Consider the following 27,353-nt stretch of genomic DNA (forward strand, 5'->3'; position numbering starts at 1 on the left):
GAAGATCTGCAGAAAGAGTTAAACTCTGTATTTGTGTAGTTTTGGAACAGCATTCCAATCTGCTTCTGTAACAGTTATAAACTGAAACATGCTGTTCAGGGACTTGCTACAAAGCCATCCTCAGATTCATGGCATTTCAGCTTAAATGTCTTATGTTCTTCTACAATGTGTTTTAGATGGCTACGAAAAGGCTAATGACATTTCTGGTGCTGTTTTTGTCAGATTTTGCCAGCTGGGCTCAAACCCCACATTTGATAATAATAAGTAATAGTAGCTTCTTTTGTTTTAAAATCAAATGGATTTTGCCCTTACCTAGACTGACTTTTGCTTGATGATATTACAGGAGAGGAGACTGGTCTTGCTGGTGAAGATGATGTAGCTCCTAAGTTGGGAGATCCAGATGCTGTCAGAGAGTGAGCTCTTCTTGATGGCAGGTTGTTAGACGGAGAAGAATTAATAATACTATTTTGATCTAAGGAGAAAACAAAAGTTTTCATCACAATTACAACATCTGGCCCAATAAAAATGCTTTTGTCCAGGAGAACTATATGAAAATTCATTAAAACACAGTAAGACACTTGCAGGATTCTAGTTTTGTCCCAAAACAGTTTAAAAAGTATGTATTGAACAACACTTACGAATGTAATTTATCTGAATAGAAGGGGAATGCTACTGAAACTAAGTAAGAGAACAATTATGAACAACTAGAGAAATTAATTTCAGCGTTTGTAAGAATCCACAACAAGAGTTCACAGATTTGGAGTTTCAACTGCAAAAGTAACTTTATAAGTTTATTTTTAACACTGCAAAAAATGTCTGCATAAAAAGGCTTTTGGCAAAACCCTGATAAATTTTTAAGTACAGAAGCAATATATTTACCTGGTTCTTCTTGTTCATCAATATCTTGAGGATCTGAACCACTTCTATTACGATATTCCTTACAGCTTTTTACCTTCCGAGTTGCCATTTCATCATCAGTGGCCTCTCCACTTTCACCCTACAAATAATGAGCATAATAATAAACATCCCAAACCTATTATTTCCATTTCATTTCAGTACAATCTGTAACAAAACCATGAGATAAATCAGCCATTCCTTATGAAAGAGACTCCTGTGAGGCCAATAACAGTAGAAAACAGACAACTTAAGCAGATACATAGCACCGGACCATTAGGTGTTACCTCAGTTTGACATTGCACAGAAGATAATGATTGTGCCTCTCTAGAATGCTGCAGCTGGTTTTACTCTATTTCAGTGGTGCACTGGAACCCTAAAGACGATGGATCTTGGCATTTTAGAATCTTTCTACCTGCCCACTAGAAAATGTGGGTAGCATAGAGGTGCTAGTCCTGCATTTTCCTCTCTCCTGCCTACTGTTGAAAGCAGTTTTGTCCAGGAAAAGAGAGGAGACTGCCAGACTAGGTCATGTTTCTGTCACCCATGCAAGATAAAATGCAAGCTAATGCAATGTGGAATAACTACGGTAGTGTTTTTGAAAATATGAAAACAAAAAGGATTAAAAGAAAATACACTAACCTCCACTTTGCATGTTAAGATTTTTATCATCACCAGTGTTTTATCTTTATACTGAGGGAGCACCTAAAGGCTGCAAGAAGACTCTTTCCCATTCTGCTAGCCCCAGCACCTACACGTCCTAACAATGCTGCAAGCATGAAAAAAGAGCAAACTATTGGAAAATAATAATCCTCAAACTCAAAATGACAATAAACAGTTTTAAAATCATCATCATCATCTAACTTCTTTTTTTCTGGTTCAGAACACAGCTACACAGTGACTGCAAGGAGGAAACAAAACACATGAATAACAAAATATTCTACCCTGATGAGTACTTTCTTCTTTTTCTTAGCTGTGCTGATTCCCAGAGTGTTGTTTCTCTGCACATTGGGCTTCTCAGTGCTTTTGGTGAGAGATCCTGTGCCTGTGCTTCTTGCACTCCATCGTCTGCCTCCAAACAGCTCAACAGCCTGAGCCAAGGTTGGGCCTTCAAACCTTCCATCCTCCTACAAAGATTCCCAGCGTTAACAAAACAAGGAGAATAAGGACACATTTTTAAAGCAATAATATAGATCTCTGAGGAACCAATGGAAGAAACATCAAGAGGAGAGAATTTTTGATTGCTGAATGAATTCCCCAGAACTATTTTGTTTGCTGCTTTGGGGATGCTTTTGGCCCTAACTATTATTCATTATTTTCGTGCCCTTTAAAACTACAGTCATTGCTTTTTCCTTTTTTCTTTAATAAAATACTTATTTCAAAACTCCAAAAATATGAAGAGCTTTGTAAGAAAAAAAATTTAACCTCAGTGTATGGAAAACTTGCAAGGTTTGACATAACCTTGTGTGGAGAATCAGATCTTGCTGCTTAATCCATTGTTACAAAATTAGAGATTTAGTGTTGATCTTTAATCTAATCTTACTTATAATGGAAACTAATTGCATTACATTAAGCTGTTTATATCTTTGAACTTTTTTATAGAGAATCACAGCACTTTTTACCTGGTAAAGGCTGACATACTGTTTCCGTAGCCACTGTAGTCTTTGGTCAGGGAATCTCCTCATTTTTCTTACAGCTTTAGTCAATTCCAGCAATCCATCATACAGCATTCTGGCAGTGTATTTTGGAGCAACAAAGTGCAGCAACTTATTATCAGTAGTCTGGAGTCCATAAAGTAGTGTTATACCATTTTCTTCAAGGGACATATTGCAAAGCTTATTTTGAACACACACAGTGTGCATATCAATGCCCGAGTGTCCCATATAAACAGCCTTGGCTGAAAACAAGTCCAAAAAACCTTCCACCAGTCCAGTATTACCAAGAAACTGGTATTTACCAAGCTCAGCAGTATTGCCCAGCACACTCAGTTTTGCCTTAGCATTTGCAGGGCAAACTGTAGTGGGTTTTGTCCAAGTCAAAGTGCTATTGTCAGGCTGGAGCTGAAGAAAGCAGCGAGCTGAGAGATGTGTCTCCTGGTCGTAATGAATCACGGTTGCCCCTTGCTGCATGAACTGATGGACGTCAGCCCTGATGGACAACACGTACCAGGGAATGAGCTCTATCCCATGGCAGAAAGCCTTTTGCTGCTCTTCTGTTGAACTTGTGTCCCACTCTTTCAACTGCTCGAATATGTCACTTTCAGAATCTGAAAGATCTCCGATGAAAAATCTGCATGTGAGCAAAGACAAGAGATTTATATTTAGTGATACACGTTCTGATTTATGCTATGCTTGATGAATATTTTTTCTGCTGTACTTTAAATAAATGGAATACTATCATCACTATATAACTGGAACTTACAGGAACTTGTGTAGTTTTTGAACTATTACAATTTATGTTATTGCAATTTTGCATCAATTAAGAGATGCTGCTACAATTACTTATAACTCCTGAAACAATATTATATTTTCCTAGAACTTTCCAAACTTTGCATTAATAATAAAAAGTGTCTGATTGGTTCTTAAGGCCAAGTGATACCAGTTTCTAAATCTGCTGTGTAAGATTGCTTCAGCTGAAATATTAAGTGCCATATGTGGAAACTGTTAGCAGGATATAGTGCATTTCAAACAGGACTTCTAATCTCTCTTCTATTACTGATTTAATGTGCAGACCTTTCACATTATATAATATTCTGATTAACACTAGTAAAATACTGTTTAAAATACATACCTTCCACAGAAGAATGCACAAATTCCATACAGCAATGATTCCTCTACGAATTTATTAACTGGTGAGATCTCTGTCTCTTCATCAAATTTATAAAAAAGTGGCAAATAGGTTGAGGTTTTATTACTTGTGGTGAAGGGACTGACAAAATAACTGCATTGGTCTTAAGTGTAACTTTCTTTCTTTAAGAAATATTTCTACAAATAAAGGTCATGTGTTTTAACTGAGCTGATATAAACTGTCTTACTAGACACATGTAAATTAAAATATTTATCTGCATTATATAAAATTACATTTCAAAATGAAACAAACAACCGAGGCAGCTCTTTCTCCCCTATGCCCTCCAAACACTCAACTAGTCTCTGTAAAAATGCTGTAACATGTATTTTGCATGGCTGGAGGAGTCTATCACAGCAGAAATGGCAGAGCTTTGTTTGTGCCTTGTTTCACATGTTGCAGGCTGCAGATTAGAATGTACAAGAAGCAGGTAAGCCAAGCACACACACGTAACCACAGACAGAAATGGAGCCTCTGACATGAGCTGCCAAAAGCGACACCACTGCCAGTTCCTGAGAGCACTTACAGAGCCTGGGCTGGACCAGGGGCTTTCTTTACATGGGCTGCCCTGAGAGGCAAGGAAATGAAAACATAAAGGAAACAGTGACACAGATTGCAGTTTTAGAGGAGAAAATTGCAAGGTATACAAAAAGAAAAAAAAATGAGATTTTTCCCTACTATCTTATACATTATTTACTGTAATTGGAAAGTTTAAATGTGCAGATAAGATCAGGCCAATGAAGCAATGATTCAAAATAAGGAGCGTCTTCATATGTCACTCAATAATTAACAATTCCATAAAAACTCTATTTCAAATTTGGTTGGGTTGTTTTTTTCATTTTCCTGCATACCTTTATTTTTAAAAAAATTATTGTCAGAACAGAGTTCAAAGAAAGATTAATGTTTGATATTTATCTGGCATGTACAGAAATCCAGGGCAATTAGATGGGTCACTGACTACAGAGTGATGGCGCTTATTTGCTAACGCAACTAGGAAAGTAATTATATCCACTGCCCACTGATTTTATTAGATGCCTTTCATTTTCTTCAAATCAAATTAACCTACCAGCTTTGGTGCATTCATGTTCCACAATACTAATCCAAATCATCAAAAGAAAAACTAATTGAAAATCTTTCTTACAATTATAAAATAATGAGAAACAGTGTATTTTTCTGCCTTTATGACCACAATGCTACAATTATCAGATAATGTGTAATTATGATATAATTTGGATTTTATAACACTGTATGCAAATATGACAGGTCTTACAAGAAAGAGGACTAAATTTCTTCCTTAGAACCCTTTAGCTGTTCATAGGAATAAAAATAAACCAAACACAGCCTCCATACAAGTACAAGAGAACATGGCCCTTCTGCTCTGTAGCAATTTGCTCCTGTGCCAGTTCTCTGCACATCCAGGAAAGGTATGGCAAGTGAATAAGGAATTTCCAAAGCCTGTGAGACACTTGAGTTAAATCAGTACTTCAAAACTATTCTCCTAGAAGTATTTTACTGTTAAAATCAGTATTTACTGCATGAGAAGTACAGACATAGCTGAGCAGGTAGTAGCCTGAACCAGGAAACACAACTTTAATTACCTATCAGCAGTTTTGTTCATTTAAATTTTAAATTTTCATTTCTGATTCACACTGGGATTTTTAAAAAACTGAATTCCTACTTTAGTTTGGAGTGCAACTCACTAGACTACATTTATGAATAAAGCCTAAGTAATTCACCAAGAAATTATTTCATAGACATAAAAAAAGGAACTCCATTTAATTTCTATTTTGTTCATCCAAGTGAAGTATTTATATGCCTCACTTATTCACCATTTGAACTGTGATTTGCAAGTTGATTTTAAAGCACATTAATTAACAAAAAGTAATTCCTGGAAGAAAGCATTAGTACTTGAAAGTACTACTTGAAGTAAGTCAAGGGATAATATATGTGGGCAGAGAAGTGGGTCTGCCTTTTTTGGCTTAATCTAGTGCACCACTTCCCAGAAGCAACTAAAGCCAGATGTGAATAATTCTATTAGAAACCATCCTTTCAGGAAATAATGATTATTTATTTGAAATTAAATTCAGAATTACATGTTAATGAAATAAATGCATTTTAAACAGGAAGACAGCAGTTGCCTCTCAGGCAGTCACTTATTAGATTTAAAGTTTAAGTAGCTGAAGTAAGTTGGATAGTTTTGAACATACTGATATTTCTGACACACATCATCAGTAAAATAACTCCAGCAGTGACTCAAGCATGTTTTTTTATGCAAGCCCTCATATAATTTTACAGTACTTCACCTCACAGCAGTAAAGTTCTGTTACTTAATTTGAAGTCAGTCTAACACAGTTAGTTGAAAGCTGACCTGACCCACCTATGTCTACATGGGCTTTGCAATGAAACTTCTCTGCAAAGCAACATTCTGGAAGATCATGAGATGTCCTAAACTCTGCATTTCCTGCTGGTGACTAGTACAGTCTTCAAGAGTGGTCTTCAAAGTGAAATCAGATTACTGAACACTGGGCTTTTTTTACACAGGGCACAATGAAGTAAACTTCTTTGCAAAATAGCAGGACTATAGCAACCTGAAAATTCAAAATATGTACTCACACATGAATGTTTCCTGGACAAAACTGAAACACCTCAAAGTAGCATGTCCTTAAAAGAAGAAGTCTTTTGGAGGATAATAAATAAGCTTTTTTTGAACGGGCCAGAACACTGCCTGAGCATGCAGAATATAATGTTCTGAGCTCTGATAACAAATATGTCCTGGTGCTATTCCTGTCGCTAGAGATCAAAATTGTAATTGTAACTGTGGATTTTTAAAGCTCTCTGTGTAAGACAAAAAGGATTTACCCTTATCATGAGAGGAAGTAATTACATCATGAGGGAAAATATAGCTATACAGCGAGTTTCCAAGCAGTTGAGTATCAGGGGAGAAAAGTTTTAAACTGGAAATGGATAAATACAAGGAAAGATGTTAAAGTTCCTCTTATTTCTAAAGGCAAGCCTTGGTAAAAGAAAATCAAAGACCAAAACCAAGATATATAGGAGTGATGACAGTAAATAAAATGAGACCTACTGGTAGCGGTTTTTGTCCTTCAAGGAGTTTTTCCTTGAGTCGCTCCCTTCACTGACATTATCCTCACCCTCTTCAGACTCCAGACTGCGATTGCAGCTCCGAATTGTTTGAAAGATGTTGTTTGTTGTTGATTCTTTTTCTGGATTATTTAAACCATCTTGGCCTACTCGTTGTAAGAAATTATCTTGTCCACTGTAATCTGAAACAAACTATACATATACCTGAAAGATTAGTATAGCTACAAATAGAACATTGCGTCATCTACTTCTCACTGTGGAATTTTTTACTATTAAGAATATTTATTGTATATTTTCCATGGGATTTTGTGCCTACTTGCAACACAAAACAAACCAAATCGTTTCATAAATCAAGTAACAGATGTTAAAGTAACTCCTGAAAACTTAAAAAAAGCCTCAATCTTTAATGTTTCATCTAACAGGAGCATTTTTCTTTTCAAACTACAATAATAGAACTCATAAGAATAGTTTCTTTCCATAGAGGAAAAGCTTGATCTGCTGAGCTTCTAAATTCTGTTTTTAGGAAACTGCAAACTTCCAGCTCCCAGTGAATTAAGTGGAAGGTCAGAGTATTTAGCGGAAAATAATTATACATTTTGGGCTTTACACACTTACTTGAGCCAAAGTATAAACAAGATCCTTTATTACTAACGCTGATTTCTCAGTACTCTGATATTGAACTAGGTAGAAACAACCAAATCCAAATTGCTAAGGAACTATGGGAATTAAATTGAGGTCCAGGTAACTGACCAGTCTAATAACAGTCTGGTTTAGAAACTTTAATTTGATGATGCCTGTGTGTAAGATTGTATAAAATAAAGCACTGGCTAAGAACGTAACATCTCAGAATATTTGTCTCATTTACCTCTAATGTCTCATCCTGGGAGTTATATCGTGGACAGAGTCTGATGAGGCTTGATGCTCCATCCAAAACTTCACAGAGCTCTTTTAAAAATACACCACAGAAAGGAACAACTTTGCAGCCTGGAATATTGAGTGCCCGGTTGACCACTTTCCTGTACTCGGATGATGACTCATGCTGTGCCATAGCATCCTTCAGACTTCGCATGGTTTCAATATCAGACTGGTCCATAAATTGCCACATTTTTAAAACTTTTCTTGACCTAGTGCAAGAAGAGATCGCAACATTTATTAAAAAAATTTAAACAAGTTACCTTCAAGTTCAACACCTACCGCATATATGTAATAGAGAAAATTATAATTGCTCAAAAATGAATGAATGAAATCAACCATTATTTTTATAAAAATTCCCTCTTTGAATTATCAAAGAACAAAACTAAAAATGAGAAACTAGCAGTCTGATCTACTGGAGCAGTATTTCACATTTTAATAAAAGCCCAGCTGCATAAAACATACCAGTCGGCTTTCTAACATTTTTATTGTGTCATCGCCTAAAATTTCAAAGGGCCCATAAAGAAATAAGAAAAGATTGAGATAACAGCATAAAGATATATCAGAGTGTTTCTTACAAATTCCTTCAGCTATATTATGAACAATCCATAAAGTAAGCAAAAGTTGAAGAGTTTTAATTAAATTTGTTTTAAAAAAATTACATTGATTTCTTCCCCAATTTGCTCACAAATTATTTACTTTCACAGAAATAAGGAAGTCAGGGACATGTTCAAGCTCTCAGGCAACAGTGCAGAGCTGTAGCTGAAAAGAAATTCTGATTTCCAACAGAAATAGCTGAAAGGACTATGAGTACCTCTGGGAATTCTTTTACCTTCTGTATGTCTGTGTAATCACATGGCCTTTCTTCCCACCCCCGGCCTCAGACATACCAAAAGATCCAAAGATACACTCACAGCAGACTGCCCTTAACCCAACTTTCCATTCCTGTCCTGAAATGCTGCTCATCAGCATCAGCCTTCCCCTCCTTTCTCTCCTGTGCTGTGCAGATGCGTGAGAGACAAAATGAAGCCTTAATGTGCCTTGCATTTTCCCTCATACTTTACATGGCTTAGAGATGGTGGATGTGTTCTGCTGAAATATACTCCCCATGCCTATGAGTGTCCCAAAAGAGCTTTATATACCAAAACCATAAACAAATAGCTCAATAAGGTCCTTACTGAACCACAAGGAACAGCAATGCAAACACTTTAGAGCTTTGTTACACAAAAATGTTATACAAGGAGGGTCAAAGCCAAGAGATGGGAAACTTGATCTTAACTCTTCCCTGCTCAGAGCCATTTGCTGCCCTCTGAAGTGCCAGTGCTAAGGCACTGCCTTCCTGCTCCCCTGGCCCTGCAGGAACCTGTCATTCCAGAGGAAAGCACGCTATCAGCTGTCTCTGAGCCCCTACTCTCTCCTCCTTGAGATAATGCAAGTCCTTCTACATAAGACCAGGACAGCATGAGAGCCCAACATCAATCTGTATAAGTAAATCAGAGGGGTTAAAACACAGATTTGGGTGTTTGGTCTTTTTCGGCTTTTTTGTCATTTTCAGGTAGTTTATTTTTTACAGTTAAGACTGATCCTTTTAGAGCATCACTACAACCATGTTTCACTTATATTCTGGAAATTCCAATCCCAAGTTACACTAGTTGCAGCTCATTAGATAAACTACAACTTCTTTCCCATCTTCTTTTTATATTTTTAAAAATTTCTGTTAAAAAAAATTTCTAATGCAACATATTCAGCATCCACCAGGAAAACTGCTGGAGTCTTCAGAGAATTTTGAGAAGAAAAGAAAGGGTTTAGCACGCTTCATTTTTCGAAAAGGGATTACTAGAAAGTCACAGCATGAGATGATGTGGCTTAGCCATGGATTTTTGTTTAGTTTCATTGTTCTCTAGAGACATTTGCTTAACAGAAGCTGCAATGTAATCTATCACTGAAAAACCATTAAAAAAAAAAAAAAAAGAGTTGCCAGTACCTTAGCCCTGCCAGGAATTCCATTACAGCATTGTAGTTGCCCATATTCCAGCAGCATTTTGCCACATGTACTAAGTAGGAGAAGACTTCTCGTTTCTCCTCCATAGAACCTGCAGTGAGGATCAGCCAGGTAACCCAGGAGCTCACCTGGTAAAACCAAACAGACAGTATGGTCAGCCAAAGCAATGTCCCTTGGAGCATTGATGCATCCTTGACAGATAACGTGGGTTTGTTTGGTTTCCTCCACCAGGAGGGCATCAGTCAAAATTCCACTTACATGCTCATAGCCAAATCACATATGCATTGCAAACACAGCCTACACAGTGATGTTCACATTGCAACATTTAAATCATGAACTAATCTAGAAAAACTTTTATTGAACAAAAACTACTGTATCTTAATATAAGATATTCTGAATATGCATTGATGCCACAGAAGAAAATGGACAGCTTCAGCTAGCGCTGATTTCTAAAGCTGCTGGAGAGATCTGCAGTGTAATTTCTCATTAATACAGCTTATAGAAATCAGCCCCACATAAACTTTGTTAACAACATGAACAGTGAAAGTTGATAAATTGGAATTTTTTGGGTTTGGCTAATTTCATAAAACTAAATGCATTTAATGCCCAATTTTGCTAATTCCTATATGCACTGAACATTTCAGATAATTTGCATTATCTGTTTGCAAGATCACGAATGAAGTAAATAAAAAGAAATTCCATCTTCCAAAGTGTGTCCACACTACCAATTTCTCTTTGGTAACTAATTAATCCCGGAATCAGAAATCAACTTAGTATGTGAAAATCAACCCTTCATTTTATCAGTGTGCAAATTTTTCTTTCCAGTTTATGTTCCCACAATATCCATAAAAAGTAGCTATATTTCACATGGAAAACTAATTTAAACCAACTGTTTCTTTTTACAATATGACTCCCTGGAGGCTTGATTTTTGTCATTGTGTAAACACTTAGGAGGCAATAAACGTGATTTGTTTACTGACACTGTGTTCCATTCTTTGGTCCTGAAGGACTCAAGTGTTTACAGATAATACCAGTGTGAAGAAGTGAGGCTTATAAAAATTAGGAAATGCTAGTTCACCCTTCAGGGGCCATCGACTTTTATTTAAAAAACCAACCATGTGAAATAAAATGTAAATGCATTGGTATTAACAGGGAAATAACCCCACTGAAAATACATAAAGCTTCTACTTATGCAAGTCTATACAGACTGAGTGCTCTGAGCCACCCACTCCTGAGGCAGGAAAATCAAAGACTACAAAGAATCTAAGTTACTATTTAACCTGTCTGAGGGTAACATCAATCAAGAACAATAAATGAGAAATGTCCATATGAGAAGAAAAGTCATACCCCCTATATCGGAAAAAAAATTCACACTTTTAGAACTGAATTCTTGAAGATTCATTCACTGAGGAAATACTCAGGAGTGAGGACAGTGACTAAGGGGATGCTCTAATAGGTTGTGTGCATCAGGGACAGCACACTAACCACTGCAGCAGCTCAGAATGAGAATCCGTATTCAGCTAAAATTTTATTTAAGTCTTCAGTTAGTTACCCCTAAAATATAAAAACTCAATCAACAAAGAAGTGCATACCTGAAGAGCATGGAGGTATGGAAAATACAAACCACCATAGCACTGCATGGCACGGGGGTCAAATGAGGGCAAAACCAGAATAAAAGGTAATAAAATAAATCCATTTAAAAATCAGAAACTGTGAAATAGAACAGTCCGATCTGTAGCACAGATTTGTTTTTGCATGCTGGAATAAAGTGACATATTATTTTTGGATATTATTCTGATTTTCCAGAAATGGCTGTGTTAGGGAATGCAACTGCTAAACATCCAATCTCACAAAAAAATTAATATTTGTTTGCTATGAAATACCAAATTGGCAATGACTTGATCAACATGGTTTTAGAAACTTCAAAGAATCATATCATTTTAAACAGATATGTTTTAATCTAAGGTAGTAAAGACGTAATTATCAGGAGAAAGCAGTATCAAAATTAAGAAAGAATGTCTAAAAAGGCAACTGACTTCAGACTCTCCATTAAGAGGAAACCCTTAAACTAGGGCAGCCGCTTGCTGAAATTCTATTTAATAGAGAGTTTAAGACCACTAAAAACAGCATGATGAATTTTTACAATCTGAAAACACAAACAAAAACTATAAAGGGCAGCATGGGTGAGCGTTGCAGACTTGAGATGCTGTATAACATGTAAGAGCAAAAGAAGGGTACAAAAGGCACCACGAAGGTCATGCTCACTCCTCTTACAGGACAACAATACAGGAGTAAAAAACATTTTAAAAAATCTTTCACTAAACAAGAAAAAAAAAAGGGTCTGAATCTTTTAATTTTAAAACAGAATAGGCAAAGGCAGATATAACAGATTGGGCAGAATCAGGGGACAGAAGTAAGCATCTAGAGACACAAACCACTCCTGAGAAATAATGAACATACGTGCTTTAGAAATGTTGGTATTTTAATTTTTCCTGGAGATCAAGAACAGATGGTATTCAAGAAATAACAAACTTCTCAAATTTTCATTGAAATGGGAGTTCAGAAGTGGGTTTCCTCAGATGCTGTCTGTGTACAGCTGAATTAGATGCACCCCACACAAAAGAAAAGCAGAGAAGAACTCTATAGGTACGTATTTCTTGGCTATGGAATTCACCTGGAAGCTGAATTCAGAATCCTATTTCTTCTACTTTGGCAAGCAATTAGCACAGATGGTATTTTGATGTGCCACAATTTCTCTGTCACTAAACCCAGGAGTTTTCTAGTCAGGGTGGAGAGCAAAGGGAAACCCCACCCTGGCAAGCTCTGACTTCTGGACACTCCAGCCAAGTGGATACAGAACAGCACCTCCTCTTGCAGCACTTCTCTCTTGGTTGGCTTGCAGAGCCATGTCCCCAGCTGCACCACAGCCAAGAACACCTGACCTGAGGATGAAGCACCATCAGCTGCCTTGGTACCAAGCTGCCATGACATCAGCACCAGAGCTTCAGGGCTCAGGCAGTGCCTGAGCACACACAGCACATCCCAGCCAAAGAGTGCACAGGAGCAGCCTTGCCAAGGAGATCAAAATACATTATAAGTATTTGTCAGAAAGAGCAGTAAAGCTTTTTGGACCAAGTTTTTGTGCTGGACAGCACTTTAACATCAGATCACAATCTACGTTTCAACACAGTAGTCATTATTTCCTTAGTTTACTTTTTGTTTCACACTTGACTTTCATAGTTCTGTTTATGTAACTCATTTTTAAGCTCCCCTCAGAACAGAAATCATCACGGCAAACCTATAATTAGATTTCCGCTGCGCTGCTGATGAGTCTGAAAAGCATGAGAAAATGTATCCTGGCTTCATTGCGATAACCCACATGATTGCAAGACACAAGAAAAGTAATAAATTAACACACAATCCACTTAAACAAGTTGATAATAACATCAGTCTTTTCATTCAGATGGATAAAAATTAGTGTCTTTCAGGATTACTGGACACTAATATTCAGTGCTAAACAAGAAAAACTGAATAGATGTTTGCTTAAGATTTAAACATTTTCTGGTGCCCTAATAAAAGAACTAACGATGTTGAGCCAGATTAAGTTCAGATACATAGAAAGTAGCCTCATTTGCAAAGTTTAATAGATATAGGAATCTCCTTCAAATCTGAATCTGAGCACACAGGACCTGTACCCAATGTCTTGGCAATGCAAGCTATACTGAGCAATATGTAAAAAAGATCTGTACAATTTCAGGTTTTTTGAAATTATCTTTTTCTATCATCTCTACTATTTTAACTGCACCAAAATCTGTTGTATTCAATAACTAATTTAACTAATTTTTTTAGAAGTTTTTTGGCTTACCTTACTTTGATCAAGACATCAAGTAAATTCAGGTTAGCTATTGCTAATGCATTTACGAAAGGCATATTTTTACTCAGTGGTTTTTTTTTTTTACTTTTAAACATGAGAAATACATATCAGTCAGTAAAAATGTAAAATGAGGCTATGTTTTTGATTACCTAATTATTGGACTACCACTGATTTCAAGACAAAACTATATGCAGGCAAAAATCTACCAATTTGTCAGGGCCAGGATATAGCTTATTACTGAGGGTCAGCTGCTTTTACTAATAAAACATGAAGGACATGAAAGAGACTCTCCTGATGGAACTTGATCCTCAAGTTATGGTACATGACCTTAAATCTCTGTACAAGTGCAACCTACAGGGTTGTTTATCATTCACTCTATGGGAACCTCACTCCATGTAGTACACAGGAAGGAACAGCATTTAATACATGTTGAATTATTAACTTTAGCCCTAAATTTGCCACAGATTTTCTTCACTCATTCTCTTATTTCAGTCTTCTAATACTCAAGATTTAGATTATTTATATATATATATATATATGAATGAATATATATATTCACTTATATTTATATATATAAATACTATCCTCTATATATATCCTCCTTTTTTTTTTAAATGGGAATTAACTTATTTTTTATATTTTATGAGAATATGGTGCTTTGAGGGAGGAAATTAACAATTTCCAGTTGCAATGTGCAGTGTTTTATCATCTGTAGTTTTTTACACTCATTTTGCCAGCGCTTCAGTTTGTAAAACTTTTACAGCAATTCCCAAGCTACTTCAGTGGGTGATGCTACATGGAAGAAATGATGTCTTCTATATTTATATTACATTTTTAGCAACTTCATAATACTTGAGAGATGCAGCTTTCAGAGGTGAAATTACCAAACACAGCTGCCTGCCTGAAGTTTAACAACTACCCTTGCTAGCAAGTAAAACAAAATCTTCTGGTTTACCACAAGGTGAGGTTACAGTACATGCCTTCTTTAACTCCTACCATAAATTAGCCATGGATATCTTTCTATAACGAATTGTAGGTGATTTAAATAGTGCCTAAACTGGAGCAAGAAAGCAAGAAACTTTAATACTGACAAAATAAAGTATGTGTATGAAAAGTCTCTACATACAAAACAAGGTATCCAAAAGATAAGCACAGCAATCTATAAGCTTATCCAAAAGATAAGCACAGCACACATTTAACCAACTCATTCTGGTTTTAGTAGTTTTGTTTGATAAAAATCAAGAAATTTGAATAAAATCTGAAGAACGTGAATAATAACCTTCAGCAGATATCATACAGCAATCATGGCAAGAGGGAAAAACATTATTTTGTTTAAAAGCAGAATTCTTAGTGTATCAGGATAGTCCAATTTCTCCCTTTAAAAACAATAATTAAAACACTAGCAGTATGCAGCATTAGCACTAATAGCTGGCTGCAGTGAGTTCCTCTGCACTGCTAACTGTGCACAAACCTGTCAGTGCATATTGATGAATATCTGTCTATATATATTTATACACAGTCCTGTGTATAAAACAGAACTGGAATTTTTTACATGGGTTTCACTGAGGTTTAATTATTTTGGCTTTAAATTTTTTTGGCTCTTGCTATAATATGCAAGATAATTTTCAGATGCATTTTTAATATCTGAATATTTTAAATTGCATATCTTATTAATAGGTGGTTTACTTTACACGCTTGTGTGAAATTATATAACATTACAGAGAACATTTACCATTTAAAATCTGATTAAACACTATTCCAAACAAGGACTGGAAAGAGTTTGATATTTGTACAAACACAATCTTTTAAAAAGCATTATGCAAACCCATTTAGGCATTGCAAAAAAATGCTGAACTAAGAGACAGACTGCAATATTTATTTACATTCCATTATTTCAGTAAAATGATATGTCTCTGTTTTGCTAGTGAAGTTTAAATTTGTATTTTGAATGAACAATGAAAAAACCTTTACAAAATTTAACCATTAAAAATAAAACTAACATTACCGAGTGTCCTAAGTAACCATATTTTAATTAACTTTATTGATTTTAAGAATGATTTAGTGTGTGATGAACCCACTCCAGTAGCAGGGTTGTACTAACACCGTTCAAACTTTTTTACCTTTTTAGCTTATTTTTTGGCAACCATATCTTTCCAAAAAATCACTTTATGCATTTCTCTTCTGATTTTGCATTTTCAGTTCAGCACTGGGACTAACTTCAGTCAGCTGTCTGAATGATCTTCCAATCTGGTGTAACTTTCAATCAAAGAACCCACAATTGCTCTGTTCGCATATGTCAGCATGGAAAATTAAATGTTTCAGTTTGTATACAGTTTTATTGGTTTTCTTTTACTTGAAGCTTAAGCCAGAAACATCAAGTTACAAGAGACTCTTTCCATGTTTATATAAAGCAATGATGGAAATTATTTTAAATGTTTACATATACATAAATGTTTATAACATGTGCATTGTGCTTGTGTCTCTGTGGTCGCTTTGCTGGTAACAGGCACAAGACTGGTTGGGAGTCAGTCAAAAAGAAGCAAGGGTCTGGTGGGGATAAAGAGACAGAAAAAGAAACAGAATCCCAGGAAGACCGTGGCATATGAACTGAGGAAGGAGCACATGTCACTCCATGTAAAGAAGCGGGGTGAACTCATGTCATACAAGAACCACAGAAAATAAGTAAATCAAGAAGAGAAAGGCACAGTAAGCAACAAGGAGAGATGGCAAAAAACTATGTCACAGTTGTTAGGATCCTAAACACACCTAGGTACCATTTTCCTAAGTCCCCAGCTGCCAAGGCTCTGCTAACTGCAGAATCTCAGGAGTTTCTTCCTACAGTTTTACATCCTTGAAAATGACACTTCTTATAGCCAGTGCTCCATCAGAGCAGAAAAATATATTGCTACTACTACTGAGTGCACAGTCTTAGACTTAGAGCCAATAGTTTTGTAAAGGTAGATGTCACTGTATTTCACCCTAATCCTCCCACATTAGCCACTAATTCAGAACCAGCTTTTAATTACACTAAGGAAAGAATATCTGTCTTTAGCTTGGTCTACAGTCTTGCTCAGACGAGAGTCTAAGATCAATGGGATATTATTAGCAGCAAATGAAGTATGAGCTGTGTCTCACCGATGAGTACGTGTTGTGCCCAAGGCTCCACTATTATGCAATTACATTTTTAATCAAACCTTAAAGACTACAGGCTTTATTTATGGTTGGTGATACTGAGTGCACGTAGCCCAAAATCTTCAGGATTGACTGTCATTTTACACAAGTTTTATAGAGTGTTCCTCCTTAATATGTATTGTCAGAAAAAAATACTAAAAAGTATACTGCTTTATGAAAAATACTCTAAATAATATAATTATTATTTAACAGAAAAATGACATGGAATTGTTTTTCCCCATCATGTATCAGAAGCCTGTCATCCTAAAAGTAATTTTGGCTCCCACATTATAAATACACTTCAGTATTTCTATAGGGAATGCCAAAAAAATCAGCAAGTGCTCACTGAGTTTTGCCAACAAAATCATGACTCTTTATACAAGAATTTTCTTTCCATTTATAAACAAAGACATTTCGAGAGTTCACTCTTGTGATTGGCTATGGTAACTGATATACTCCACCGTAAGATAAAGCATATAGCAAACCAGTGATTTATTAAAAGCAGCAAATATTTTACAATAACTCCGTTTAAACATATAACATCTATGTTTTTAAAAATGTATTCCAGATTATACTTCAAATAATCTATTGCACTAAATACCAAAGAATCTGTGCACTGAATATTTGGGAATTAATTCAAATTATATAAAAAACTATCCTGTACAATTACCAAACAAGGAATTCTAGACAACAAAATCTGCAAAGTCACAAACCTCCAAGATGAAAAGACAATGCTGACTATATTATCAAAAGGCAATTTTAATGCTAAAATTGTCATTGATAGGGAGCAGACTCAGTCATTTCTGACAAGACTTCTTCAGGACCTACGTGCTTTTCAGTCCTGTGACCCTTCACTGTCAGAACACAATCGCGGTCAGTCTCACTTGCACAGCTGATGGCCACACATCCTCAAGACACTGCCCTGGCACTGTGCCTCAGCAGGCTGCAGCACAGCTTGGCCAGGGCACCTCGTCTCCCCTGGCCTCAGCCTGCTGAGAAGCCCCAGCAGGGTCAGCACTTACAGCCCTCTGCAGCCACACCACCTTCTGGAGCACTGCTACTGCAGCTAATTTTAACTTTATTTTTAGGCTCTCTTTAAAGACTGAATATTATAGTTGCAACTTTTATGTATGTTCCCATAAGTGAATAAGGTGAGAGAAGCCAACATATTTAAGCTATTTTAGTTTCCAAATCTCAGTAACACGCACAAATAAGGAACACTTTGAAACATGCTACAATATTCACTCCCCGATTCTTCTTTGCCCAACACACAGGAAGTTCACTGGGGGTTAATACACATTCTTCTACATTTACTTAATTTTATGTTGGTTTTTTCTACTACTTGCATGATTTTCATCTCACCCATTATAAGAATGGAGTGGATAGCAAACTAAAAAAGCATTAAGTCAACTTTATCTTCATTTTATTCCACTTCTACAATTCTAGAAACTGCTAACTGCCAACATAGCACATAGTCATCCTCATCCCACCCAAAAAAAAGAAGAAACTGTTCCATGTTTCTGCAGCTAAAACATGAATTTTTATTTAGGTGGTTTGATTTTTGATTTGGGTTGGAGTTTTGGGTGGATTTTTTTTACCATTTTCTCAATCCTTAATCAATTTTCTATTAAACTTGTCAGAAGACCATCTTCCTGAAAACAAAATAAAATCTTACTAAAGAACTCAACATTTGGCTTGTGAAAATGTCATGCCAACTGACACTTGTTTGTGTAACAATGCTAAAGACACACACAGTGATTAAATAAATAGTGCAGACTAGCATAGTTATATTACAAAAAATACAGAAAATTCTAGTTTATAATACTTCTGTGCTGACTCCTGAGATCATGCTTAGTCTACAAGAATCCAAAACAAATAAATAGAACTCCAGCACCTAAACAAAATAATAAACTGACTGAAACCATACCCCATACTGTCAGTATAAACACAAAGAATTAGAAGTCTGTAATTTTTTTCTTCGTGTTTACTTTACAATGTGCAAGAAAAAGGTAGGCAACTGTTTCCCAGCCTCACTGCGCAAATTGATCACACAGCTCCTATTAAATTCAGTACAAGTTATTTAGCTAAATAACTGGTCACCTTCAGTTATATTTTTAAAAATTTTTGTTCTAGCTAGATTTTTCTCTGAGAGATAAAGGAAATAATAAACCCACACATCAGGTAATAACCCTTAGGAAAAGTAATTTAAAAGTTTCATTTTACCTCATTAAACCTTGTCACAAGATCTTCTACAGCATTATGTTCACCATTGGGAGAAGAAAGAATAGTAGCAGATATGGATGCCTTAATAGACGGCAGCTTGCTCTGGCACTCAGCACTGCCCAAGTCCCTGGTGAGAAAGCAGAGGTAGTCGATGGGCAAGACTTTGCGGTAGAGCTCCTGCTCCTGCTCGGTCAGGATGCTGGCAACCTCCTCTGGGAACTGGATGAGGTGCTGCAGTTCCATCAGCTCCTTGCTGATACCGGCCACGCTGGAGGGAAGGGCGCTGGAGCCAGCCATGGATGCACACGCTTGGCGTTCTAAAACAAAACAAAGCAAAAATTCATTAGGCTTTGCCTTGAACTCTTGGACCGTGCTGTGCAAAAGCAAGACAACTTGGTGTTTTGGTTTTGTTAAACTGTTCATTCATTTACTCAGCAATACACTATGTTGTAAATACTTTCTTTCTATTTAAACAACCTAATACGTTCTTTTGCGTGAGGTTTGTCTCCATATCTTCATATCTGGTGTTGGCTAGATGTAGGGCAACTAGAGTTAGGAGATGTAAAGCCACCTGCCAAAACACACTTGCTTTCAGAAACATCCAAACACCTTCTTCCATCATCTGCAGCCTGGTCACAGCCTCAAATAAAGGGATCATCTGCCAGAGTGTGCCTCTGCTCTGCCTCCATGTAACAGGCACGGCGCAAAGCAGCTTGAGGCCTTGACTGGGGCACTGAGATCCAATTCCCACAAAAAATAATGTATAGTGATAACTGAAAACCCATGTGGGCCAGCATTTTTGCTCATAATCCACTTGCTATAAGATAAATTGTATCTGAGCTTGCTGCATCGTGAAACCAAATGTACAAGGCTACAAAATATTTTTCATTCCTCTCAGAAAATGCATATATTTGGGAGCATGCATGTTTTATCTGTAATACAAAACATTCATGGTAGTTTTATAATATCCCAGCAGTGATATCTCTTGAAAAATAAAACTTTTCCTAAGAAGGAAGAAGACAAGCTTTCTAAGATCGTGTGGGAAGCATGAAACATCAACACAATGATTCCAAAATAGTGAGTGAGTCTTCTTACTAGATAAGTTTAGAATGGCTTCTCTGAAAAATTTTTCAATAATTACTTAAATGTAAAAACATTCACAGCCATGTATTACATGCTCTTCATCATTCCCAGAAAAAGGAGTTTGTTTTTTTACATTGCTTCATGAAATACCTTCAGAAATTTTTTTCCACATATAATGGAATTACACCCTAGAGCTATCTCTTACACACAATTTTCAATATACCTATAAGCTCTCATGTGATAAAGGGTGAAAATTTTTTTCTTTAAGAAAGTTCATAAGGACTGATTAAAATTCAGTCCCTTATAATAAATATAAAATATGCTACATGAGTTTTCCACTCTAAGTAATTTTGTGCAAACTATTATTAATCAGAGGGGAGTTCAGAAGACAGAAAATTGGTTTTTCTTAATATAGTCTACTGAAAGTCAAATAATAAATTGCAGTACCCCTAAATAGTCTTTAGGATAAAAGAACCTATTGAAGAAATGTTCAAATACAGAAGAAACTTCTAAAAGAACAAAGACAAACTGTTTCTGTCTACACTAGCAAGCAAAAAATATAATGGGTTTAATTTGTAACAAGCAGTATCTTGGTTATATAGCAGGGAACTTCAGTGATAATAAAGAAGTGCTGCACAGTATCTGTAGATAACTGAGAAATCTCTGTCATTGAAACACCTGCTGCAAAGACTGAGGGGGAAAAGCCAGCTATGAACACCATGGTATGTCACTGCTGGTTTGGCAACAGGTGGAGTGCAGTGAGCTCCTGGGCTCCCTTTCAGCAGTCTTTGCTGAAAGTTCTACCTGAGACTTCAGTTCTGTTTCCTGCCTCGACCTGCACAGAACTATTCTGAGAGGTTTTGTAATAAAAAGCACTAAAAGCTCATGTGCACTATTCTTGACTTTCCAACAGAACACAAGCTTATGCATATATAAAAACAATGCAAAATACAATGCTCATTTCATATTAGAAGTATTATGTATTTACACATGCTTTACATATATGGACTGAACTGTCACTGTCACAACCAGCATTATCTCAGGAAGAGGATGATATGGAAGGTGTGACACAAACACCCACCAACACCTATTTGCTCCCTAGAAGTCACAGTGCTTCACTGACTCCATGTGCATGAAAGCCCTACCCACACAAGGCAGAGAAAGCACAGCCTGCACCAGCCTCCCTTGTAGCTCACCATTGAAATGGTGGGTGTTTGGTTGTGTCTATATTGTGTATTTATTTTAGATCACAAATGGACTTCTGAAGTGGATCTCCCCAGCATCTTTATTTACTGTGCATTAGTTTAGTCTTATTGGAAAAAACAAAAGGATTCTTTTCAGACAAAACTGCACCAGAAGATGCGCTCCCAGAAGGCAACTAACACATCCCAACTGGTAAAAAGCTGTAGCTGTCAGAAACATCCAGTCTCTGAACAAGCACCGAGGTCAGGAAAGGACAGTCGGGCCAGGCAGCTCAGACGATGGCTTGGCTGCAGGTGATCATGTACCACAGGAGACAGGCAGTGAGTACTATGGACACTGCAACGCCACAGTGACAGTGGTGCTTTGCAAATCCACCATTGTTTGGTAAGTACAGTTGTAAATACCTTATAGCTGCCAATATGGCAGGAAAGGAAGATATAACTCTTTAAGGAGTGTGTAGTGACTGATGAAAGAGAGATAACATAAGAGTGAAGACGAGCTGCACACTGCTTGCTGATGAGGTTTAAAGGCGCATTCTTAATAATTCACCTTCTCCACAATTGTACCAACCACACTCTGCACAAAGACCTCAAAATCTGGCAAAAGTTGACACTGAATTTGCAATAGCATTAATCATGATCCTTTGTACATTACCTTGCCTAAGTGTAATCACCCTTCAGGCTCCACTTAGCACAACCTCTCACATCTAAGAACAAGGCTCAACATCACAAAGTGACCACAGCTAAAGCTGGCTCTAAAGCATATCTGTATACTGCCAGGGATAAATAAAACACCAGGAATAAATATCTCATCAGAACTGACACATTAGACTGACTGCCCATTGATCAAATCCAGCAGAAAGCTAGTGCAGGGATTTTGAGTGCCTTTAACAAAACTACCTTTAACGGAACTATCATCTTTCATAATGAAATCTCCACAACCCAGCTTCACTCTAACAAAAAAATGAAGCTGTCAAAAAGAAAATCTTTTCATGGAAGTGAAGCCAAGATGACTCAAGAGCAGCCACTAGTACTGCTGGATTTGAAAAAAGATTGAAAATAAATAAAACACTTCCTGATTCCAAACACTGAATTTCAAACTAGCATTTCTCAATTCTTCATTAAACTGGAAGAACTTTATGTAAATTCTCTCTGTAATGTGAGAGCACATGGAACAGGCTGCTGCAGCAAAAATGCAGCTGATATCCAAGGAGAGGAACGCAGGCTAAACAGAAATCTGAAGGCACACAGCTCATGGCTAAAGTATGGCTATAAATATTGAAGAAGTAGAAATAACTTATTTAAGTAAGTAGAATAACTTATTTCTGTTGACTTTTTCTACACCTATAAATATTTAATTCTTCCATGATTCACATCTTTGCAAGTCTTGGTTGCTGTCATAATTTATCCCTCCAGATTCAGATATCTTTCCTCATTCCAGTCTTCTGTGTTTTATCACAGAAAATCCAGGATCCTTATTCTCAACTTCACCACCTTCCATGATTTACACTCTGCATGAGAGCCTATTTTCTGTCTCTTTGCCTGTGTTAAGCTAGTTTTTTTTCCTGGACTATTTTTTCATCCTTTTGTGTGTGTATGCTTCAGACTTCCACCATTTTTCACTCTGGAACGGATCTGCTTCTGCTATAAAATTCCTTATCCAGTCTCATACGCAAATCCTCCAGCTCTGTGTTGTCAGTTTGTGTTCTTCAGGAAACAGATAGTATCTTTCTGCACTTTAAAGAATGGCCAGTTACTCCTCAGAGTAACTTGCAGAATGAAACTGCTTTCAGACCCAAATCGCAGTAGTTTTTTTACAGTTAAGGCAAGATACAATCCTCACTAAAATAAGCTGCTGCTGCTGCAGTAAATGATACTGGTTTTGGTGTTCTACCACATCAAGTTAATGCTAAAAATACTACAAGAAAATGAGGACCCAGACTAGTTATTTGCGAGTTGCCTAAAGCCAAAATTGATAGCTTTGGTTATCCTGCTGATAAACAGCTGAAGCAGATATACAGCAAGCATTGCTTTTATTAAACAAAACAAGATAACCTCTGCTTAGCTTTAACAAAGGACTCCTGGACTGACTTAGTCATCACTGATTCCCTGGGAACAAAAAGTTCTTCTCTAACAAAAAGAATAATTTTTTTTAAGAATAGGAGAAAAATACAGAGTGCCAGGAAAAAGTCTCTGCATTTTTAAAATGAATGCCATCTAAAAAGAGTAAGCCTGCCTAGAGTATGAAAATCTACTTTCAACAAAGTTTGATGAACTGAAAGATTCAATAACTGGATTTCTGTCTTAGTTTTCTTTCTAGGTTCTTTTCTTTCTACACTTACTTTGATTTTAAAAAAAGTAGTCTATCTTTACATTCAAAACACAGTTTTAAAGCAGTAAAGTGAAAATTATAGTCCCTAACAACATGCTCATTCTCTAGAAGGCTACTGGCAAAGATCTTGTGATTATGACAAATTGTGCCCGAGAGCACAAGATGGATCTCAATAGCTGTAAGAATAAAAGTAATTACTCGACCTATTATATCTTTTAACTCAGACAGTTTTTTGGTAATAGACTTTGCTTCCATGATGTTATACTAATCTAACTGAAAGTATAGAAAAATCATAAGAGGATTCTTTTTCTCTGCTAATATTAAAATGTGGGCAATAAATGGATTCTAATAGAAGCCTTTTTAGTAAGGTATGCTACAGATATACTCCAAACTGTTCATATGCTTTAAGAGAACATATGGATTATGTGTACAGTGAGAAAGTAAAAACTAACTACAGTAAAAAAAAAAGAAATAGCCACAGATGAACAGCTGTCAATATAGAAAATGTAAAACTGTTTTATTCAAAAAAGAGGAAAAATACAATAAAAGCTCCGCAAGCAGAAGACACCTATGCAATATAAAGCAGTTTAATTGAACACCAGCTTCCAGTACAGATCAGCACAACTGGGATAACATTGTTTTGTTGTCCCTTGGATGCAATATATCTCGATACCGTAATAACCAAACCAACAAGCCTTTGTTAATTTCCTGATTCTCTTCTATCTAATTAAAAATATCTCTCTCTTCCTTAATAAACATGAATTCACCATTATCAATTTCGACTGCAAACAACTCACTCCAGTATTAAAGAGCCTCATATTTAACTTAGTGGGAAGCTTGACACAGAACAGGACCAAGTCCAAGTTCAACCTCACTATAGAAACCACTGAAATCAATAGATCCGTTTCGTCTTCAAATTTACTTATGAGTCAAGTAATCAAAGAATGAGAAGACAGTCAGGTTCTCTCTCCATATACTAAATCTAGCAATATAGGCTACCTCTTAAAACTGCCTCTCAGCACACATTGGAAATTATTATTGGAAGGGGAGCTCTGATGTACAGGGTACTTGCACTAAATAAAACTGGAGTTCATTAGGACCTAAGCACCAGCAAGCAGAAGACATAGAGATAACCTGAAGAAAAGGAGATAATCTAGGGTCTGTAGAATTTTTTTTTTGTTAGACCAAGTAAGATTACTGATACACTCCGAGGGCACAGGATCCTTTTCAGGTTTGGAAGAGAAACAGCAAACTTCACAGCTAGTTCAAGAATGCCTGCTTTGAGTTTCATTCAGTCATAGCAATAGCAAGACATAGAAAAAGGTGATCTTCTCTTGGGGAGCAGCAGCAAGTTATCACATTGGGCCAGGTGAAAGAAACAATAGGTTCTATAGTACAAAGAGAAAGGGAAAAAGGTAGAAATCACATGTAGAAAATAATTTTGCTGGAAATAGAACACCCTGAAACTATAACACAGAGATATTTGTACTGAGGCTGAGATTTTATGGCTGAAGAGATTTATGAAACTTCTGGAGAGGATTTTTTAAAAAGGCAAAAGCATGTTGAAGTATAACTGAATTAATTCACATTATATACCACAAAATCCTGACTCATGAACTGACTGAACAGTGGAATTCAGCAAAAAGAAAGATATGGAGTGATTGTAACAACAGTCACTCCTAAAATCACTTCTTGCATTAGGAATTGGCAAAGAGTTCAGTTTTGAAAACCAGACTCTGAACACACTTTAAATTTTGCAATTACAGCATCAATCATGTGAAATCCCAGGGAAAAAAACATGAAAGTCCTGTATAGTTAAGAAATACAACCTGACTATGTAATTTCTGACTTGAAACAAATTTAAGTTGTCTAAAAAAGTGACATAATTATTAGGACAGTTGAGATGCACGCGTACAGGAAATAATTTTTTTTCTCTTTAACCACAAAAGTAGGGTAAACATTTTCACCAGGTAAAACCTATGCACAACAAAACATTCATTCAGATTGTAAAGTTGATTTAAAGATGATCAGCATGAAGTATTTATTAATATATTAACTTTGAGTTAACAACTACATAGCAGTCCTTACATTTCTCTGAAGTTCCTACCCATAAGTATGAGCTTGAAAACCTATTTAAACTCTGCTTATGGCTAGATTAGAAGATCCTGGCTCTAAACTAGATATACTGATATTAGCTCTTGTTGGCTGGAGCATGTGCTAATAACACCAAAGCTGTGTGTTCTATCCCTGTATGGACCATTCATGTAAGAGCTGGACTCAATGATCCTTTTGGGTCCCTTCCAACTCAGAATACCCTGTGAAATCTCTGTGAAATACGAGCACTGACATCATACATGAAAGGAATTCAAAGCATCACCATGATTTCACCACACCTGAACTGCCATGCCTGCCTCCCATCATCCCTAGTGTACAGCTACACTGCCGTGTGTAATTACAGCCACACTCCTGCTCAGATTTCTGGAAGTGTATCCAAGGGCTTTTACCACTCCAGTAGCCTGAGTCATTCATGAAAATATTTTGCAGCATACAGGAGAACTTGGCTGCTTGTCTCTGAATTACCATATATTACCAACACATTTAACCAACCATTTCCTCTCTGTATGAAGGTTGGCTGGTACTGACTGACAAAAGCAATCACAGACTTGTCCATAATAAATAGATCCACTGGGTTTTCTTCTCGCTGTAAACTCCCAAGAAAAAAAGATGCAACGAGCAGCAGTGTAAAATTAATTTCGATTTGGCAAAATCAGAAGATCTCAGAACAAAATTCATCCAATTTGATGCTGATTTTCCAATTCCTTTCCATTTTCAGGGCAACTAGCAAAGAGCTGAGACTGCATCCTCATGCAGAAAAGTACAACTAGCAATGGCTCCAGAATATCTGCATAAGAATCAATGTGGTTTTTGTGTGTTAAACCCAGCCAGTAAACATTTCTTCTGCACGTGAAATAATAGGCTTTGAAGGCAGTGCCTGTAACAAATGACCCTGGGGCTAACAGGGTAGCAAATGGATATTCCAACTAGAAAGAGCACCCTGTGTTACACAGGGTGTGCTGAACATAGACATACTTACAGGTATTACAGAGAGATGAATCAGCAATGCTGCCAGAAGTCTGAAGAGATCCACCATGTACATGTTTAGTCAGACAGAAGTTTTATTGCTTCCAGTCTACATGTATGGCAACGGGCCACCTGAGACCTGCTATTTTAGGAGACCTTCACCTACTGCTGTAACTCATGAAACTATATCCTGATTTCAGAACACCTGCCAGAAGAAGGTTTAATTATAATTTGGTAGATAGACTGTGAATGTCTGCTTGAAAATTAGCTCTCAAAAGCTGTTTGATACCAACATGCCATCTGTCTTGCTGTGACATGCTGCAGCACGCACTGTGCAAGACCAGACACAAGATTTCATTGCTTCAGAGGCAACCATCAACAGCAAGGCTGGGTGAAGGGATTCTGGGCTATAATGACTGATCTTCTAAATCTACACTTTTATACCACAGTGTTACAGATATCTGAAAAGCCTGGAAAGAGGTTATTATGATACCACCATACTTGCTGTTCAAGTGGTTTCGAGTGTTTAATTTTTTTCCTGCAATGAAATCCCATCTAATTAATCCCCTCCTCTGCAAAAATCCTGAGTGATTTCAGAAATATTCCACTTTCACATATATTTCATAAATCTTT

General features: G+C 36.6%; 1 protein-coding gene across 5 annotated transcripts in view; it reads right to left on the reverse strand.

Moving 5' to 3' along the window:
• PLCE1 (phospholipase C epsilon 1) overlaps positions 1-27,353 on the reverse strand; it is a 138,655-nt gene that overhangs the window by 31,755 nt on the left and 79,547 nt on the right. For 3 of the 5 annotated variants that reach the window (XM_064430853.1, XM_064430852.1, XM_064430856.1), the window contains 9 exons: positions 19,023-19,339; positions 9,737-9,882; positions 7,706-7,964; positions 6,824-7,032; positions 4,265-4,306; positions 2,517-3,183; positions 1,839-2,021; positions 880-997; positions 313-472 (listed from right to left, as the gene is read on the reverse strand). In XM_064430853.1, coding sequence (XP_064286923.1) covers positions 313-472; positions 880-997; positions 1,839-2,021; positions 2,517-3,183; positions 4,265-4,306; positions 6,824-7,032; positions 7,706-7,964; positions 9,737-9,882; positions 19,023-19,339 — 2,101 coding nt within the window. The remainder of the gene's footprint in view (positions 1-312; positions 473-879; positions 998-1,838; positions 2,022-2,516; positions 3,184-4,264; positions 4,307-6,823; positions 7,033-7,705; positions 7,965-9,736; positions 9,883-19,022; positions 19,340-27,353) is intronic. The other 2 variants (XM_064430854.1, XM_064430855.1) reach the window with 1 other exon arrangement.

This window comes from Passer domesticus, chromosome 8 (genome assembly GCF_036417665.1).
Source record: "Passer domesticus isolate bPasDom1 chromosome 8, bPasDom1.hap1, whole genome shotgun sequence".
In the NCBI taxonomy this organism is placed as follows: domain Eukaryota; kingdom Metazoa; phylum Chordata; class Aves; order Passeriformes; family Passeridae; genus Passer; species Passer domesticus.